The 16,601-nt window shown below is 42.6% G+C and overlaps 1 protein-coding gene across 1 annotated transcript; it reads left to right on the forward strand.

Annotated features, from left to right (window-relative positions):
• Positions 1–440: 440 nt before the first annotated feature.
• Positions 441–10,767, forward strand: DGKE (diacylglycerol kinase epsilon). The gene is made up of 11 exons (XM_054278615.1): positions 441–1,089; positions 2,668–2,827; positions 3,282–3,401; positions 4,385–4,528; positions 6,254–6,411; positions 6,689–6,740; positions 6,889–7,002; positions 7,494–7,565; positions 8,076–8,203; positions 9,100–9,211; positions 10,191–10,767. Exons 1-11 carry the CDS (start codon positions 644–646, stop codon positions 10,347–10,349), a joined length of 1,665 nt encoding a protein of 554 aa, XP_054134590.1. The 5' UTR covers positions 441–643; the 3' UTR covers positions 10,350–10,767.
• The last annotated feature ends 5,834 nt before the right edge of the window (positions 10,768–16,601 follow it).

Here is a 16,601-nt window from a genome sequence, read left to right on the forward strand (position 1 = left end):
CAATAAAGGCACAAATACAGCGGTCACTCGGCCCCAAGCCAGCACGGCCTTCGCCTCGGGTCTGGGCCCGCCGGAGCCGGAGCCGGAGCCGGGGCTAGAGCGGAGCCGGAGCCGCTCCGCCAGGCACTGTCGCGGTCTCTGAGCGCCGCTGGGGACATCCCCGCTGTCGCGACAGGCGGGGGGCGGGCGGCGCCCGTGTCCTGGCAACGGCCCCGGGCCGCTTCCGCTTCCGCCGCCCCGCGCATCCCGCGGCGCCGCTCCGAGCCCGCCGAGCGCCCCGGCCCCGGCTCCGCCGGCAGCTCCCGGGCGGGCCGAGGGCCGGAGCTCGCTGTCCGCTCCGCCCCGTGTGCCCCGCGGCGAGGCGCAGCCGGGGCCGTGCGTTCGCGCCCTGCCGGCGCCGGGGACAGCGGCAGGAGGAGCCCGGGCACGGCCGGCGCCGCGCAAGGCCCGGGCGGGCGGCGGAGGAGCCCCAGCGGATCGCTGCCGTCGGCCCGATGCGGCGCAGGTCGGTGCCGAGCCCTGAGGAGGGATTGGAAGATGGTGCGTGAAGCTGCGCCTTGGCTCCCTGAGCGAAGGGGCCTTTGCGGGGCTCGCCCCGCCGCCTGCCCGGGAGGTGCGAGGGGTTAGGCCGGGGAGCGCAGGGATGGAGGGCTCGGGCGATGCCTCCCCCGCCGGGGCCGACTGGCGCCTGGTGCTGTGGACCCTGTGCTCCGTGCTGCTGCCCGTGCTCATCACGGCCTGGTGCAGCTTCCAGCGGTCGCGGCGGCAGCTGCTGATCCGGGACATCTTCCGCAAGAGCAAGCACGACTGGCACTACACGGACCTGTTCGGGTCGCCCTCGTACTGCTGCGTGTGCGCCCAGCACATCCTGCGCGGCGCCTTCTGCAGCTGCTGCGGGCTGCGCGTCTGCGAGCCCTGCCTGAAGAAGGCGGACCGGCGCTTCCTCTGCAAGGAGATCATGATGAGGGGCAGCGCCGGGGCCCCCAGCTCCATGCCGCACCACTGGATCAGGGGCAATGTCCCTCTCTGCAGCTGCTGCATGGTCTGCAAACAACAGTGCGGCACGCAGCCCAAGCTCTGCGACTACAGGTACTGCAAGGCGGTCTGACGGTGTGGGAGCACTGCAGTGCCATGACAGTGTTGTGTTTTCTGCAGGGTTTTTGGGAGACCACACCCCAAAAGAGATCCTGCAGTAGTCAGATAAGATACTATTAAAAAAAAAACAGCTTCAAAGAACCTAAAATTAAAATGGGTGCTTGTGAGTCACAGATTAAGAGTGTGGCATTGCATCTCACGTCCACTCGCTCTCTTAATTGCATTACTCCAGCATGATGTGCAGGCTGCTGTATAATTACATACTAGAGACTCTCAGTGTCCATTTAGGACATTTAGGGAATGATATTAGGAAGTTTCTAATAAATTTGTTGGTTGTACAGTGGATAGCCTGAGCAGTTTGACTGGCACAGCTCACAGTTCAGAGAACCAAAGTGTGCATCTCAAAAGTGGCATCTGCTCAGCGTAAATAGAGCAAACAATGTTCTGTAGAGGTTTCAGGTTCATTTTTAAGGATGCTCAAAACAGCTAAAGAGCAGTAAGCTACTGCAATATATTGATAAAGATTGTGTTAAGAGTGTTTTAAAAATATAATGGACCATTAAATGGACTTGCACTGTCATTAGTAAGGTTGCTTGCAAAGTTTTCAGTGCCAAAATGCAATGACAGGTGCCCTGGTGTGTTACCTCAGCCTACACAGAGGATCTTTCCAGCCCAGATTCTGCCAGGTGTTGCTTTGCTTCTACATGATACTGTCAAACTGCTTGGGAAGTAAGCAGAATTACAGAGAAGAAGAGCAGATTATCAGAAACAAAACCTTGAGAGTGTGTGTGGGAGAGGGAAGGGCAGGAATTTGGAGGCAAATGGGAAAGGAAGGAAGAAGAGGAAAAGAGAGTCAGAGCATAGGCCAAGTGTCATTGATACTCTAGATGTGCGTTGGATTAGTCAGGAGCACTCCAAAAATAGCTTTCCCAGCTGCTTAAATCAAGGCTTTGGATGTAGTAAATGAGGATTAACATTCTGCAGAGGCTGGAAGTGGATATTGCAGTATTTCCTCTTGTTCTAGTCTTGTTTTCCAGGACAGCTTTTAGAATAGGTCATAAAGCAAAGCAGTTTTGCATAACTAAATCCCATCAGCCTTGTACACTTCTGTGTAACCTTTTAGGTTTCAGGCTTGAAGGGGTATTATCAATCTTAAGGAATGCATTCATTTATTACTTGTCTCACTGTATTGAATTGAGCTCCAGTATTTTATCTGTGCTCTCTAACATGGACAGGGGTTGAGGTGCAGGCTTTTACAGGCTTTCAGTGTAACTGAAATATTATTAATATTACAAAGAGGAGCATATTTATAGCACCTATTTTTTTAATTAAAAAGAACTGAATTAATCTAAAACTGTTGGATTTTTTCCCAGCAGAATTCAAATGCTTTCCCAGACCTGCAAGCACATGACCAGTCATTTTCTATAGCCAATACATAAGCTTCCAGAGAATGAAAATATTACTTATAATGGTGCATGTGAACATAAATATTTTGACAAAAGACTAAAATAAATGAGCAAAATCACTGTGCCTGTTTGAAGATTGTTTTCATGTGTTTTGGTCTTTTTTCAGGTGTGTGTGGTGTCAGTACACTGTGCATGATGAATGCATGGTAGATAGTTTGAGGATTGAGGATTGTACATTTGGAGAATTCAAAGACTTAATTATTCCACCCTACTATTTGTCTGCAATCAACCAGATGCGTAAAGAGAAAAGAACCAACTATGAAAAGGTAATGGCCTGCTGCTTCTTGGGTTTAGAATATACCAAAACAACAACCAAATAAATCCACAGACCTTGAAATTTGAGCTCAATACATTGTGACAGTAGCAACTGTCAGGTAAATGTTTCAAGATCTGTTAAGTACTTGCTGTGTTAATTCAGTGGTGTTTGTCATTTTACTAAGGTGGTTGTTGGAATATAAGCAGATGTGGATTTGTCTACCTTACTTCCTTGAATTTTTGTGAGTTTTTTACTGCTTTGTTCATAGCATTGTAGTATTCATTGTCCTGAGCACTGCAGAATCTTCGGCCTTGATGTGTCAGAAGTATTTGTGTTTTGTCTACTTCAGACTAACTGGTGACTTTCTCATTTCAGCCCTTGCAGGGGATGGGGCTCAGAGCAAGGTTGTAAACATTTTCAGATGTGCAGTATTTGTGTCACTGACTGGTTTTTACCTTTTGCAGGTAGTCCCTTACTGTGGTAAACACTGGATGCCAGTAATGGTGCTGGCCAATACTCGCAGTGGAACCAACATGGGTGAAATATTTCTAGGAGAATTTAAAATGCTGCTGAACCCTGTTCAGGTATTCACAGTGCAAAGCACTTGATCTAAACAAAACCAAGGTTTAGATCAGAATAGATATCATCTTGTTTTCACAATGGCTTGTGGAAGATCAGTAAAGGAAAACAAATTCATGCAGTTTGTTCTTTTAGTAAGGAGCAGCTTCACAGAAAGCAACAAAATGTGCAGAGGCTTCTCCCAGCCCCACGTTTGTTAGGATTCTAATACCAGTCCATTTTTTTTTGCTTATGGTAATACATGCAGTAATTCAGTCAGAATTACTGCTTGTATTACCAGTATTACCAATTTACTGCATGTATTACCATATTACCAATTCAGTGGTACCAAAAGTGTACCACTTTTGAAACAGTGTACACTTTTTAGAAAATGAACCATTTAAATCTTCTTTATAGGAAACCTGTGTTTGAATCCTCACTTTATGTGTGGAAATGTCAGCCCTGACAGTTTTGCTTTGTGTAGTTGCTTTCCCCTTAAAATCCCCTGGGATGGCTCAGGATGTTGTGTAAGGCAGGCAGTGTTCTTGATTTCCTGGCTGCACCTTAATACTCTTCCTTTGAAGTTCAAAACCCAGCTGTAAAATACAGCCCAAGAGAAATCACTGTGTTTTTGTTTCAAATGCATCCCAAAAAGGCTTTAAAGAATAAACCTCTTTGTGTGCTGAGTATTTTAAAATTACTTTTATCTGAAGTCTTTCATCTTTACAGAATTCATCTTCATGCTTCTAGATACAGACTTTTCCAAGGGTTCTGTCAGCTCAGTTTATCAATGCCATTTAATCCTAGGGAGGCAGCTGATGCTCTGTTGTGGATTTGGGAAACAAATCCTGCTCATGAAAGTCAAGACAACTCATTTGCTAATGTAATATTGCAAATGGAGAATCTTTGTTTTGCATTAGAGTTAATTTCTTGAAGTCGTTTATCTGTGAAGCAAATCCTGAGTCCTGTTCTGTGAACTTACAGAATTCCTTATTTTCCTTTTTTCTAGGTTTTTGATCTCAGCAAAATTGCACCTGCTAAAGCTCTCCAGCTCTGCACTTGGCTGCCCTGCAATGCTGTCAGGGTTCTGGTCTGTGGTGGGGATGGCACAGTGGGCTGGGTCCTGGATGCAATTGATGAAATGAAGATAAAGGTATTGTGTTTTAAATTAAAAGGTGAAATGAGTTTTGGTGTTGCCAAAGTTCTACCTCTCATCTCTTACCTGCATTTATTGCCTTCATCTTCCTGAATAGGCTTACAGAGGAGTATTTGCATAATTGTTTATTCATATTGGAAAGGGGTGTGGGAAATGCATCTTATTATTCCTTGTAGTTAAAGGAAAATATGAACACTTTAGATTTTAATTTATATTAATATTAGTTTTTTTCTGCAAAACAAGGAGAGAACAAGCTGCTGGATATTTTCTGCATTGTTTTCTCCTCTTTGTCTGAACAGATTTATGTTGTCATAGATGGTATTGCTGATGTTGGCTGGTGTGCTCTGACTGCTCCCTTCTCCCAGGACACTCAGTGTTTTATAATAACCTCATCATTTTGCCAGCTATTCTGGTTATATTGCCAGTGCATAAGTGAGTGCAGTCATTTGCTTCTGCTCCTTGTCATATGTTCTGAAGAGTCTGTCTGTCTGCAGCCTTGCCTATTAGCTGCAAGTAGAGGAGAAAAAAACAAACTCTGTTTACTGTGGATTTGAAATGGAAGATGTTCTCATTTATGGGATGCTCCTAAGACCTCCTGAGAAAATTAAGAATGGAAAATAATTGTAATAAACTTTATTGCTTAACCTAATAAACTTTTTCTCTAGTGCTGAAAGAAAAAGAGTTTTTATATCAAAGTTTTTTAGTGCAGCTTTCTTGTTAATACATAAAATGTTGTAGCTGAAGGCCATTATTACAACTTCAAGCATAGTCCAACAACCTATTTGAGAATTATTGTGTGCTGATGAAGTAGAAATAAAGTAACTATTAAGGTTAATGAATGTGAGTATATAGTTGTGTGGTCCTGGGCACTTGATACATTGTCCCTCAGTGCTGATATAGTTGATGAAATCCGGGTTTTTCTTTGTCCTGTTCAAATTGAGTCATTGGTATTAGGTAAACTGTAGAGATTTATCAGCAAAACCTTTTTCTTATCAGCAGTAGGTTATTTGCTCCCTTCATTTATCTTGACTCTCAAATACCTGGCTGATAACCTTTCTGGATAAAACAGTAACCAAAGTGCCAGTTTACTGCAAGTGCTTTTCAAAGCTGAGTTGCAAAGGCCATAGTACAGCTGAAATAATTGTTCACCCTCCTGTGGTCAGGAGAGCCAAGGCCTTTGCTAAGGGGGCTGTTCTGAGCAGCTCCTGTCACTGTGCTCTGCAGAGCTGCTCTTCACCTGCTCCATGTGTGGGTGACAGCCTGAAACTGAGACACTGACTGTGCTCCTTGGAGTATTTCTGTGTGTGGTTGAGCACTGGTACTCTGTGCATCTGTTGTTTAGACCTAACCTCACTCAGTCTTGTAGGAGCATTTTGGTGTCTTGTTGCAGTTCACAGCCACGTGTGTTACATCTCTCAGTGTTCCTGTCACTTCCCAGATCCAGAGCATCATTCCTGGGAAGGAATACTCTGCTCAGTATTCAGAATATGTTGTTCCCATATTGTGTTTGTATTCTCTTTCCTTCTCACAATGGTTTCACATTTCCTTCCTTTACCTTATGTCTGGGTAAGTAGCTGAATGTGCCACCTGCTCTGCCAGCCCAGAGCTCTGCTCTGTTACAGGCTGCTGGGAAGGTGAATTGATCTAACCTGAGCACTGGGGATGGAAGGGAGGCAATGAGTGCTGGAGCAGGAGCTAATCTGCAGTGGTTTTGTGTCCTAGGGGCAAGAACGATATATCCCACAAGTGGCAGTTTTACCTCTGGGAACAGGGAATGACCTGTCTAATACTCTGGGCTGGGGTGCAGGTTATGCTGGAGAAGTCCCTGTAGAGCAGATCTTACGAAATGTCATGGAGGCAGATGGAATCAAACTAGACAGGTAAGGAACAGTGAAAAGATAAAATGTACAGAACCAAACACTGCTGTAGCTCTACTGATAGTCCATTGCAGCAGCTTCTTTACATAAACACAAGTATTGCCAGGAGCTACAACCTAACTGAGGTCTGCATTTAGTCTTTTAGGGGCTTAACTCTTTCATAATTTAACTAAATTTGAGTGTTTTGCCTTAATCCCAGTATAGATAAGAGATTCCTAACTACAGCTTTGATACTGAGGACTGTCTGACTCAAGTCTAAGTACCAACTGTTGTTTTTCAGATGGAAGGTTCAAGTAACAAACAAAGGATACTACAACTTAAGGAAACCAAAGGTATTGTTTGCAAGTATAATATGAATTCTATGAAATACTCTATGTTTGGTTTTTTTTGTTGTTGTTATCAACTTCCCATTAAACACTCTGAATTTTAAACCCTAATAATGATTTTTAACAAGGCATAATTGGAAGTTCTGTCTTACAGGTATTCACAATGAACAACTACTTCTCTGTAGGACCTGATGCTCTTATGGCTCTGAATTTCCATGCCCATCGTGAGAAAACTCCCTCTCTGTTTTCCAGCAGAATCATCAATAAGGTGAGTTTGCTAAAGGGACGTTTCCTCCTTGGAGTTGTTGATTTGACTTCAGGCTATTTTAGGTTCACATTCCTTTACACTACATCCTTCTTGTCTCTTTAAGAGTTTGAATTAACTTTTCTTAGGGAAAGGGATTCCATGGGTGAAACATGTTGGCACACCCACTCATGAGTGTTCTGCCTTGCCTCTGCTTGCTTACAAAATTTGCTGTTTGCTCAGTTTTTGCTCAGAATTTCTCATTTGCTTTGAAACCTCATGAGTTAAGTGCTTATTCCCTTTTCAAGTGGAAATCTAGTTTCTTATGCAAGTTGTAGCTCATCTCATGAGGAAGGCCTAGTTCAAGGATGTGCAAATATATTATGTGTATGTTTTAGATAAGGTTTGCACAGCCATAACTATACATAGATATTTCAAATAGTCTTCCTATGTATTATCTTTTTCTAACAATATTTTCTTTTCTCCCCATTTTGTTTGGGGATTTTTTTTTGTAGGCTGTTTATTTTTTTTATGGAACCAAAGACTGCTTAGTACAAGAATGTAAAGATCTTAACAAAAAGGTTGAGGTAAGTTTTTTAACTTGCTTATTCTCTGGACAGTCAGTGAAGTGTAAAAACTTATCTTGTGAAAGAAAAGGAGAGAAGCTTTGCTCTTTACCATATTTGCACTTAATGATATTTGTGTGAGGGTGGCTGTGGCCTTGGAGTATTTTTGTGTTCCCTTTGCTGTCTGCAGCTTACTTCATGGAATTCATGTCTTTGGGCTTACAGCAAATTCCTGACTTTTTTCCTGGCCTTGACTCAGTTCTATGAGTGCAAGCACTGATATTCAGCTGTAGTTTGCCACAGCACTAGAGGCTTACATAAGTGAGAGTTCCTTTTTTCTTTTCTCTACTAATAGAAATTTACTGTCTGATTTCTTAAGGATTTTATTTTAAATATGGAAAGAAAACACATTTTCTTGGTGCAGGGCCAATTTTTCTTTAAGTGGAAGCCTATTGAATGCATAAAGTGAATAAGTTCTATTGAAGTACTGAGTTTGATCCACAGTAATTAACTTCTGCTTGTCTTTTAAAGCTAGAGTTGGATGGTGAGAGGATTGAGTTGCCCAATTTGGAAGGCATCATTGTGCTGAATATTGGATACTGGGGAGGTGGCTGCAGGCTCTGGGAAGGAATGGGGGATGAACCTTATCCTTTGGCAAGGTACAGAGGGCGTTTTTTGTTTTGTGTTTTCCTTTAACAGTTCTTGCAGTGTAAGGAATTCCCTCAGCAGATTGTGCTTTTGTAGCCAGGCTTGTCTGCAGGCTGGAAGGATTCCTTGGGACAGGCTATCTCACATTTGTTTATTTTCCTTGGAGTAAAGCCATTCTATACATCAAGGGGGTTTTAAGGCTATCTCAAAATGTCTGGCATGACAGACAGCAGAAGCATTTGGAGAGGCTATTAACAATAAAGTGAGCCTTCAAAAAGTAGAAGATAGATCCATTTCAGAATCTAAAATACCACATCTCATTAGAGGTTAAAATGGAAAGTAAAACCAAGACATGTCCAAAATTTTGACCCCCATGTTGGGAGCAATACCAAAGAGAAAAATAACTTCAAACCTTAATTATTCCCTGTTGTGACTTCCTTCTTCAGAAGGCATCTATATAAATATACCCACAGTTTTTTTACAAGGCTTACAATCCTGAATTTCTAAAAAATACTTGGGCATGGTCCTTTACCCAGATCTAAAAAATTAAGCCATTAAAAGATTTTCCTTTTGATGAATATCTGAGTAAAAAGACAGAAAATTGTACAAGTTTGTGGAAGAGAAATCCACTGTGACCTTAAATGTGCACAATAAGCCTTGGAAAGTCATACATCCCTGATTTCAGAGGCCAGCTCAGCTGTGCTGACTGGTGATTTGCTCCATAGCTGTTTGATGGCTTTCTTTGCTGCTCAGTGGGGTTTGTGCTCCAGCACAAAAACATAAATGTATTATTGGTGGCACAACATTTGTCTTCTCTCTGGGAATACCAGTAAGAGGATAATATTTGGGGATATGTGCTGGAGCTCATCAGCATCACTGAAAGAAGTCTCATTTTTTTATTTCATAGACATGATGATGGACTTCTGGAGGTTGTTGGTGTTCATGGTTCTTTCCACTGTGCCCAGATCCAGGTGAAACTGGCAAATCCTGTTCGCCTAGGGCAGGCACACACAGTGAGGGTAAGTGCTGCTTAGGCACCTGTTCTCCTAAATATTTTTTTAATACACAATACAGAATCTCAAGCACTCAACTGCTTGAATCAGATCTGAAGTTGCAGTTTGCAGTTGAGATGGATATTTCTCTTGTTTAGTGAAAATGCATTATGTCATAATACACAGACCTGTGTTGCTGTGGTTGGTGGCCTGTGAGTGCCACTCACAGTTTCTCCCTGGCCAGGCTGTGAATGTGTATTGCAGCTGTAAAAGGTGATTTCAGCCCCTTTGAACAGCTGTGGTTGTGTTGCTGTGTTTGGTACAGCTGTTTTGATTGCTGGGTTGTGTTGTGTTTGGTACAGATGTTGTGATTGCTGTGGTTGTGTTGTTGTTTGATACAGCTGTTTGATTGCTCTGGTTGTGTTTGGTACAGCTGGTTTGATTGCTGGGTTGTGTTGTTGTTTGGTACCAGCTGGTTTGATTGCTGGGTTGTGTTGTGTTTGGTACAGCTGGTTTGATTGCTGTGTTTGGTACAGCTGGTTTGATTGCTGGGTTGTGTTGTTGTTTGATACAGCTGGTTTGATTGCTGTGTTTGGTACAGCTGGTTTGATTGCTGGGTTGTGTTGTGTTTGGTACAGCTGGTTTGATTGCTGGGTTGTGTTGTGTTTGGTACAGCTGTTGTGATTGCTGTGGTTGTGTTGTGTTTGGTACAGCTGGTTTGATTGCTGGGTTGTGTTGTGTTTGGTACAGCTGTTTTGATTGCTGGGTTGTGTTGTGTTTGGTACAGCTGTTTTGATTGCTGGGTTGTGTTGTGTTTGGTACAGCTGTTTGATTGCTGGGTTGTGTTGTGTTTGGTACAGCTGTTTGATTGCTGGGTTGTGTTGTGTTTGGTACAGCTGTTTTGATTGCTGGGTTGTGTTGTGTTTGGTACAGCTGTTTGATTGCTGGGTTGTGTTGTGTTTGGTACAGCTGTTTGATTGCTGGGTTGTGTTGTGTTTGGTACCAGCTGATCCTGAAGAGCTCCAAGATGCCGATGCAGGTGGATGGGGAGCCCTGGGCACAGGGGCCCTGCACTGTCACCATCACTCACAAGACCCATGCTCTGATGTTGTACCACTCTGGGGAGCAGACAGATGATGATGATGCCTCCAGCCTGTCAGAGTGACACCAGGGCAGGGGGCAGCTGGATCAAGACCTGGAGATTTTGTGGAGTTGGGATTTGACGTGCGGCAGCGAGGAACTTCAGCTCGTTAAAACACCAATGTCTGATCTGGACTGAGGTTTATCAACTAAGGTTCATACTTGTGAATGAACTAGAGCTGAGGAAAAAGCCATGCTTCTGCACTCATGGAAACTTTCACAGCTGAATTACCACCACTGGTTTGCTTTAGCTTGGTGGGGATGCCCTCCAGCCTTTCCAGCTGGAACATGTTCCCCTCATGGCTGGAAAGGGATGGATGCTGCAGCCCTTCCTTGCTGTGCAATCAGGTCTCTGCACATACACAGCACAGTGTTTCAGAGAGGTGTTTCATACCCTTGGAAAGGAGAACAGCTGGGGGTTTGACCTGCTTCCACCTGCCCCAGAGCAGAAAACCAGCCCAAGCAGAATATTGGGTTGATGTTGTGACAGCAGCCTGCTCCTGGCTGCCATCTCTGCCTGGGAGCAAGAGCAGTAACTCTGTGCACCTGCTCATGCAGTGCATTTCTGATAAGCTTCACTGGGAGAGTAGAGGATCTGGGAGCTCTGGGGAAGGTACTCAACAAGAAAATTGCTTTTGGACCAAAGGTTTCTGGAAATGTTATTTAGGAAATGTCCTTTTTCAGTGGCTTTGTAAGCCAAAGAGTACCCTGAGGTCTTGAGTCCCCAACATACAATTCAAAATACTTGTACCATGAATTGCACTGAATGATCCTGTGACTTGACTTTGCTTCAGTTCAGTGAGAGACTAATTCCAGTTTTTGTAAGTAGCAACATCATAGTTTTTGGGCAGGCTTTTTGGAGGAAAACTTGGACAAAGGAGCATCTTCTTTAGCTGTTTAGAGAGAAGGCTTTTAAAAGAAATTATGATGATTGGCAAATGTGGGGTATTTTTTAAAAACTTGTTGAAGAATGTGGCTCATAATTACCTGAGAATGATCAGTACTAAGTCAGTCTGTTAACTTTTAATTGTAAGTGTGGAGGTTGAGAGCTAAGTTTGCAGAGGTGCCATTCATGTGTAGGATTTGATTGTGGAAAAAAGCATGGAAGCATTTGTTTTCTGACTGGCTCTTAGGTGGAAAGAGATGCCTTGTTGGTTACCCTCATTTCCCTTATGGATAGAAAGTGGGAAAAGGTGAGTGGTTGATCCTGATTGTGGGGGTTCAGAACACCCACAAGAGTACACAGGGACTGTCAGGCATGTCTGAAGCTTCTCAGGTTAAAAGCTTCTCAGGTGAAAACATCTTCATGGTTAACAAAAGTAAAAGATCTTATTCCTGTTCTTTTTGTTGTAAGAATTTTGAGCCTGCAGCAGGTGAGAACTGAGTTGAGGTTTAAAATATCTCACTGAGTAAATTCAGCTTAGTTACTGAAGGTGCTCTTCCAAGTAGGAAGAGAATTTATGTTGTGTAAGCCAAGATTATAAGAAGGTGAGAGCTTTGGTCTGAACTTTGAATGTTGCTGCTTTTGTCATGATCCCCCAGTTTTAAAATTTTCTTTATGCTGACTGAAAATGAGACCATTGGGTAAAGTAGGCTGTGTTTCTAGGTTTTTTAAAATGAAACCATTTTTCAAAAACCTGTAAAATGATGTTTGCATTAGCACTGAATGATCTATTTATATTTTAAAATAATTTATTGAAACTTGGCAAAGTCAGTATTTTTAAAACCTTCAACTGTAATCCTCTTTGGAAAGCATTTTTAACTTGATGGTATTCCTTGTAGAAAGTGTATGTACTAGAACTTCAATACTACTGATTCTCAGTGAATTTATAGCAGTCTGAAAATGTGATTAGAGTGTAATGAACTGTAAAGCAGAAGCCATTTGTAAATTCCATATTCATTAGCCTTATATGCATAACTTTAATTATTTTATTGTATGTAAATAGAGATGAAGAATAATAGTAATATATATGTAAAAAGTGTTTAAAATACCCTAAGTATGCTATGCTAGATTAATCCATTACCTTTTTTTTTTAGTTATGAGCTTCAATTTGTATTAGCTTCAAAAATCTTACCAGTTATTATTTTTTAATGACTTGTAACCATCAGCACCCTAAAAGTATTTAAGTTCTATGCTGTAGTTTTTATGTAACTGTGGTTTACAAACAAATGAGGAATCTGTGGAAAAGCAGGGTATGTGCTCTGAAAAGCAGTGTCTGAAATGACACCACTGGCTACTTTAAACTGTACATAATGCAGTTCAGACTTCCTTGAAGTGGATCAGATGATTATTCAAATTGGTTTGAATAATCAATTTTAATAATATATGTTTATAGCCCAAGAACCTTGAACTGTTGAAAAACGTCACTCTTCGCTTCTGACATCTAGAAAAGAAATAATTGATGCCAAGGTTGGAAGTGTCCCTGTGTTCCCACAGGTGAGTGGGGCTGTTTGTGCTCCCTCCCACTGCAGCTTTTCATGGGTCCAGTCCAACATGTGTGACATCCCCTGGGAAGGGCAAATCCATCATTCCTGCTGGAGGAACAAAGTGAAAATAACATTTAACTGGGTGCTTGTTCGGGAAAACCCGTGCTAAGTGGTCTTGGTTTTGGAGGTGAAGTTTGTGTCTCACCAATGGACTGTAAGTGATGGCAGCAAATGTGGCCCTGGGGAAGCCTCTTGTGAAATTGTACTTATGGTTTAGAGAACATTCTGTGAGGCTGAAGTGTCCATTGTGACTCTGGAGCTGTCATTTGTGTGGCAAAAAAAGGTCTTGTAAAAGAGTCAGCCCTGGCGTCTGTGGGAAGCCTTGCTGTTTCCAGCTGTTCTTTGCTTTCAATGTTTCCTCCTTTCTGGTGTGTTGCAAATTGGGTTAAAGCCTGTTTGGAATGGCTTTGAGGGAGCTGTTTCCTGTTTCAGCCCAGTTTGCCCTCAGCAATGAGCTCCCAGACTGTCTGGCAGCAGGAGTGGACTTGGCTGATTTGTACCAGAGCTGGAGCTGCCCAGTTTGCATTGTGGATATAAACTGCTCTGTGCTTTTTCAGTGTTGTAGGTGCAGAGAGCACCATTGCAAACAGCTCCTCCATCCAAGGAGTTGCTCCTTGTAGGCTGGAGCCCTGGAAATCCCCACACTAAATTCTCTGTCTGGGAGAGGGGACTCTGCAGCTGGAGCTCCTGTCCTGCACTGAGGAGTTTTCCCTTATCCTGTTAATCATAAACATTGGGAAAATTGAGAAAACAATATTTCAAAAAGCCAGATAACAAACTGTTTCTTCTGCCAGTCTGTATATTATAGATTTGTGTAAAATGTACAGGGTAAACAATAACACTGATTGTCAAGCACTTCAAAGTGATTTCATGAAGTTTATTTTTAAGTTATATTGTTGCATCCAGTAGCAAGTTTGGTCAGTTTCTGACAACTTTCTTTAATGTAGGTTCTCAGTCCTGTGACAGGCAATAGAAAAAGCATAAATCAGCATGGAGAGCCTTTCTGTGGGTCAGCTCCTGTCCTGGCTCAGAGTGCACTGTTCACTCACATTGAGAGGATGTGCTGGGCATTTTTATGTGCAGAACCTCCTGTCAAAGGCTTTGTCAGACAAGAAAATTGGAATGGCTTCACACAGCTGTTCTTGGCCCAGTGACCCACCTGGTTGGCTTTTCCAGTCACCATCACCACCCGGACTCCAAAGGTTCCCCAATACCCCTGGCCTGTATTGAATATAATCTTTGTTCTCATTGCTGCTGGGGAGGAAGGTCCCTTTTATCCACAGGTTCTGAGAATTGATCCTTGAAGGGTTTGGTTTCAATTGGCCAGTTCCTTCTGGTTCTGTGCTACATTGCACTGAAGCTTTCACAGTGTGTGCTGCTGTATCTCACTGGTTAAATAAAAAGCTCTGCACCTTTAGCTGTGATCAGCACAATAGCATCAGTGTTAGAATAGTTACTGGTTTTTACTTGGCAACAAATGCTTTTGGTAGAGCAGCACTGTAACCCAGTTAGTCTCTGGGGGAGAGCAGGACACAAAAATCTGCATGTGTTCTAACTGTACTGACTACTAGCAGTTTTCTTCCTTTTGGAAAATAAAAAAAAAAAATTAAGTCTTCAGTTGGAATTAAATTAGACTGTCTTCAAAAATACTGGGATGTAACTGATTCTTCTGAATGTCAACCACTTAATTTAAAATGCTGTTTTCTTCTGAGAAATGAGAGGTGCTTCTTGAACACAGGGTGAGGCAGCAGAGACCACTTCTCCCTCTGGTAATTGAGTAAATGGAGAGAATTTACACATTCTTTATTTCAGCAGTGCTGAGGCCACAGTTCTAAAGCACGATTTTATCATCTAAGAGTGCTGAATACCCAATTCAGGCTTTGGGCATCTCAGGGAGATACTTCAGGCTGGAATAAAGCCACATGCCTTGACTAAACCTAGTTGTGTTGTGCAGACTGACCTTGGCTGAGGATCTGGCCCTCAACTGTTCAAAAGTATGAATGTGCTCAAAATTGTACTTTTTAATGCTGCCCTGTGTCCTGTGCTGTGTCTCCCTACTGCTGTATGTAATTAATTCTTTGCATTGTTTAATTTGCAACTTGTTTGTAGATTTCAGCATAAAAATTGTATGTGAGTTTATTGCATTCTGTACCTTCAAGGTTTACATCCCTCAAAAGCCATTTTGTCTGCTACAAACTGCTGTAATCCTTTGAATACCTCCAGCCATCTTCTCTTTCTAGGGTTTTTGTAGTTAAACAGAATGGATTTTTATTTTTGTAGCTTGTAACTTCAGTATGTATAGTAGTTGTTTAGTAAGTAGTGATCAGGATACTGTAAAATGTTGCTTTTAAGAGCTGTAACTTTTAATTAGTAATTACTCCTTACAGGAAAATGTCAGCATGTTAACAGTTTTTAAAAAATATATTCTTTAGCTACACATGCTGTGATGCTGCCACATGGGATTTATATTGAGTGTTTGTCTATATGTTCTAAAGTGGCACCAAACAAGGAAAATATGAGCCTCAAGTGCAAGAAATAGCTCACAAAATAGGCAGTTTTCAATTGAGAAAGGTGACATTTGGGATTCAGTATTTTTTATTCCCCACGGAGCAGTAAGGAGTGATCAGTGGACTCTTGGCAGATCAGTTGTTTCCTTGTGGTGTAGTTTGAGATCTGATTTTAGTGCCCAAACATGAGCAGACACTGCACCATTCCTGCCCCTCAGAGAGCAGAACCCCAGAGCAGCCCCACAGCTGTGCAGGATGTGAGGTCTTGCTTGCCATGAAAAACCACTTAACATGAGCTTGGACCTCCAGAATAAATGTTTAAATCAAAATTTGCAAATTTTTCCTTGCCATCAAGCCATGTTTTCAAACCTCAAACTGATTTTCCTTTGGTTTTGAAGAGAGGGCAGACTGAAATGGAGGGGTAAGGAGGTAATCCTGTAAAAGTCATTGTTAGAAAAGCAGAGATGTCTGGTTTTATCTGCTGCAGGGGCACAGTGAGTGTGCTTCTGTCTCATGCAAATTGTGATGGTTGGTGCAGGGGTTACATGGGCACAATGTGTGATTTGGGCCAGGTTCTGCCTGAGGAGCTGCAGCTTCAGTGGAGCCCCAGAGCTGCCCTCTGGTTACTGCAGTTAACACAGGGAAACTGAAAACTTCAGTTGTTGTACCGTGGCCTCTCTCTGTGACTTGCACTCCCTAAAATTCTCTATGCAGAAACATCTGCTCCATATTCTTCATAGAAATTTGTAAATACAGATTTTTCCCAGCACTGGCTCTGTTACTGAATTTCCTAATGCATCTGTTTGTCTCGTTATTTGTTCTGTATTTCTCTGTAGATTTAAGGGCGTGGATTAAAGTATTCAAACTCAGCTTTTCCTTTTCCTTGCTATGCATAAAAACAAATGTGAGTCTTCAGCTCTGCAATAGCCCCAGGATGAGGATCAGTGCCTGCTCTGGGAAGGCTGCAGCTGGATGAGCTTAGGCATTTTGAGAACAAAGTTGTGTTTTGTTGAACTCTGTGGCCGTGCTACTGCCCGAAATTCCTGCTGCAAAAATTGAGCATCTCAAACCTCAACAAATTCTAGACAGCACGGTAATGTCATCTGGAGGTAAAACTAACACTGGTAACCTGCAAAGGTCTCTCAGCAGCTGTTTGCCTGCTCCTGGTTCATTCTTCACCTTGGGGAGGAGCTGAGGTTGTGTGGATTTTCAATAGGTGTGGTTTAAATGGTTTGAATTCCCAGGCTTCAAGAGTTAATGTGAAATGTCCATGTTCTTATTTC

The sequence above is a fragment of the Melozone crissalis genome, unplaced genomic scaffold (genome assembly GCF_028551555.1).
Source record: "Melozone crissalis strain CALT ecotype California unplaced genomic scaffold, PUWL_Pcris_2 ptg000026l_1, whole genome shotgun sequence".
Taxonomy (NCBI): Eukaryota; Metazoa; Chordata; class Aves; order Passeriformes; family Passerellidae; genus Melozone; species Melozone crissalis.

Excerpts from the sequence above, each read along its gene's own strand:
- DGKE (XM_054278615.1), top strand. The coding sequence starts at position 644 with ATGGAGGGCTCGGGCGATGCCTCCCCCGCCGGGGCCGACTGGCGCCTG. Across the intron at positions 2,828-3,281 it reads AAAGAACCAACTATGAAAAG|GTAGTCCCTTACTGTGGTAA; the intron begins GTAATGGCCTGC and ends TACCTTTTGCAG. Across the intron at positions 3,402-4,384 it reads TGCTGCTGAACCCTGTTCAG|GTTTTTGATCTCAGCAAAAT; the intron begins GTATTCACAGTG and ends CCTTTTTTCTAG.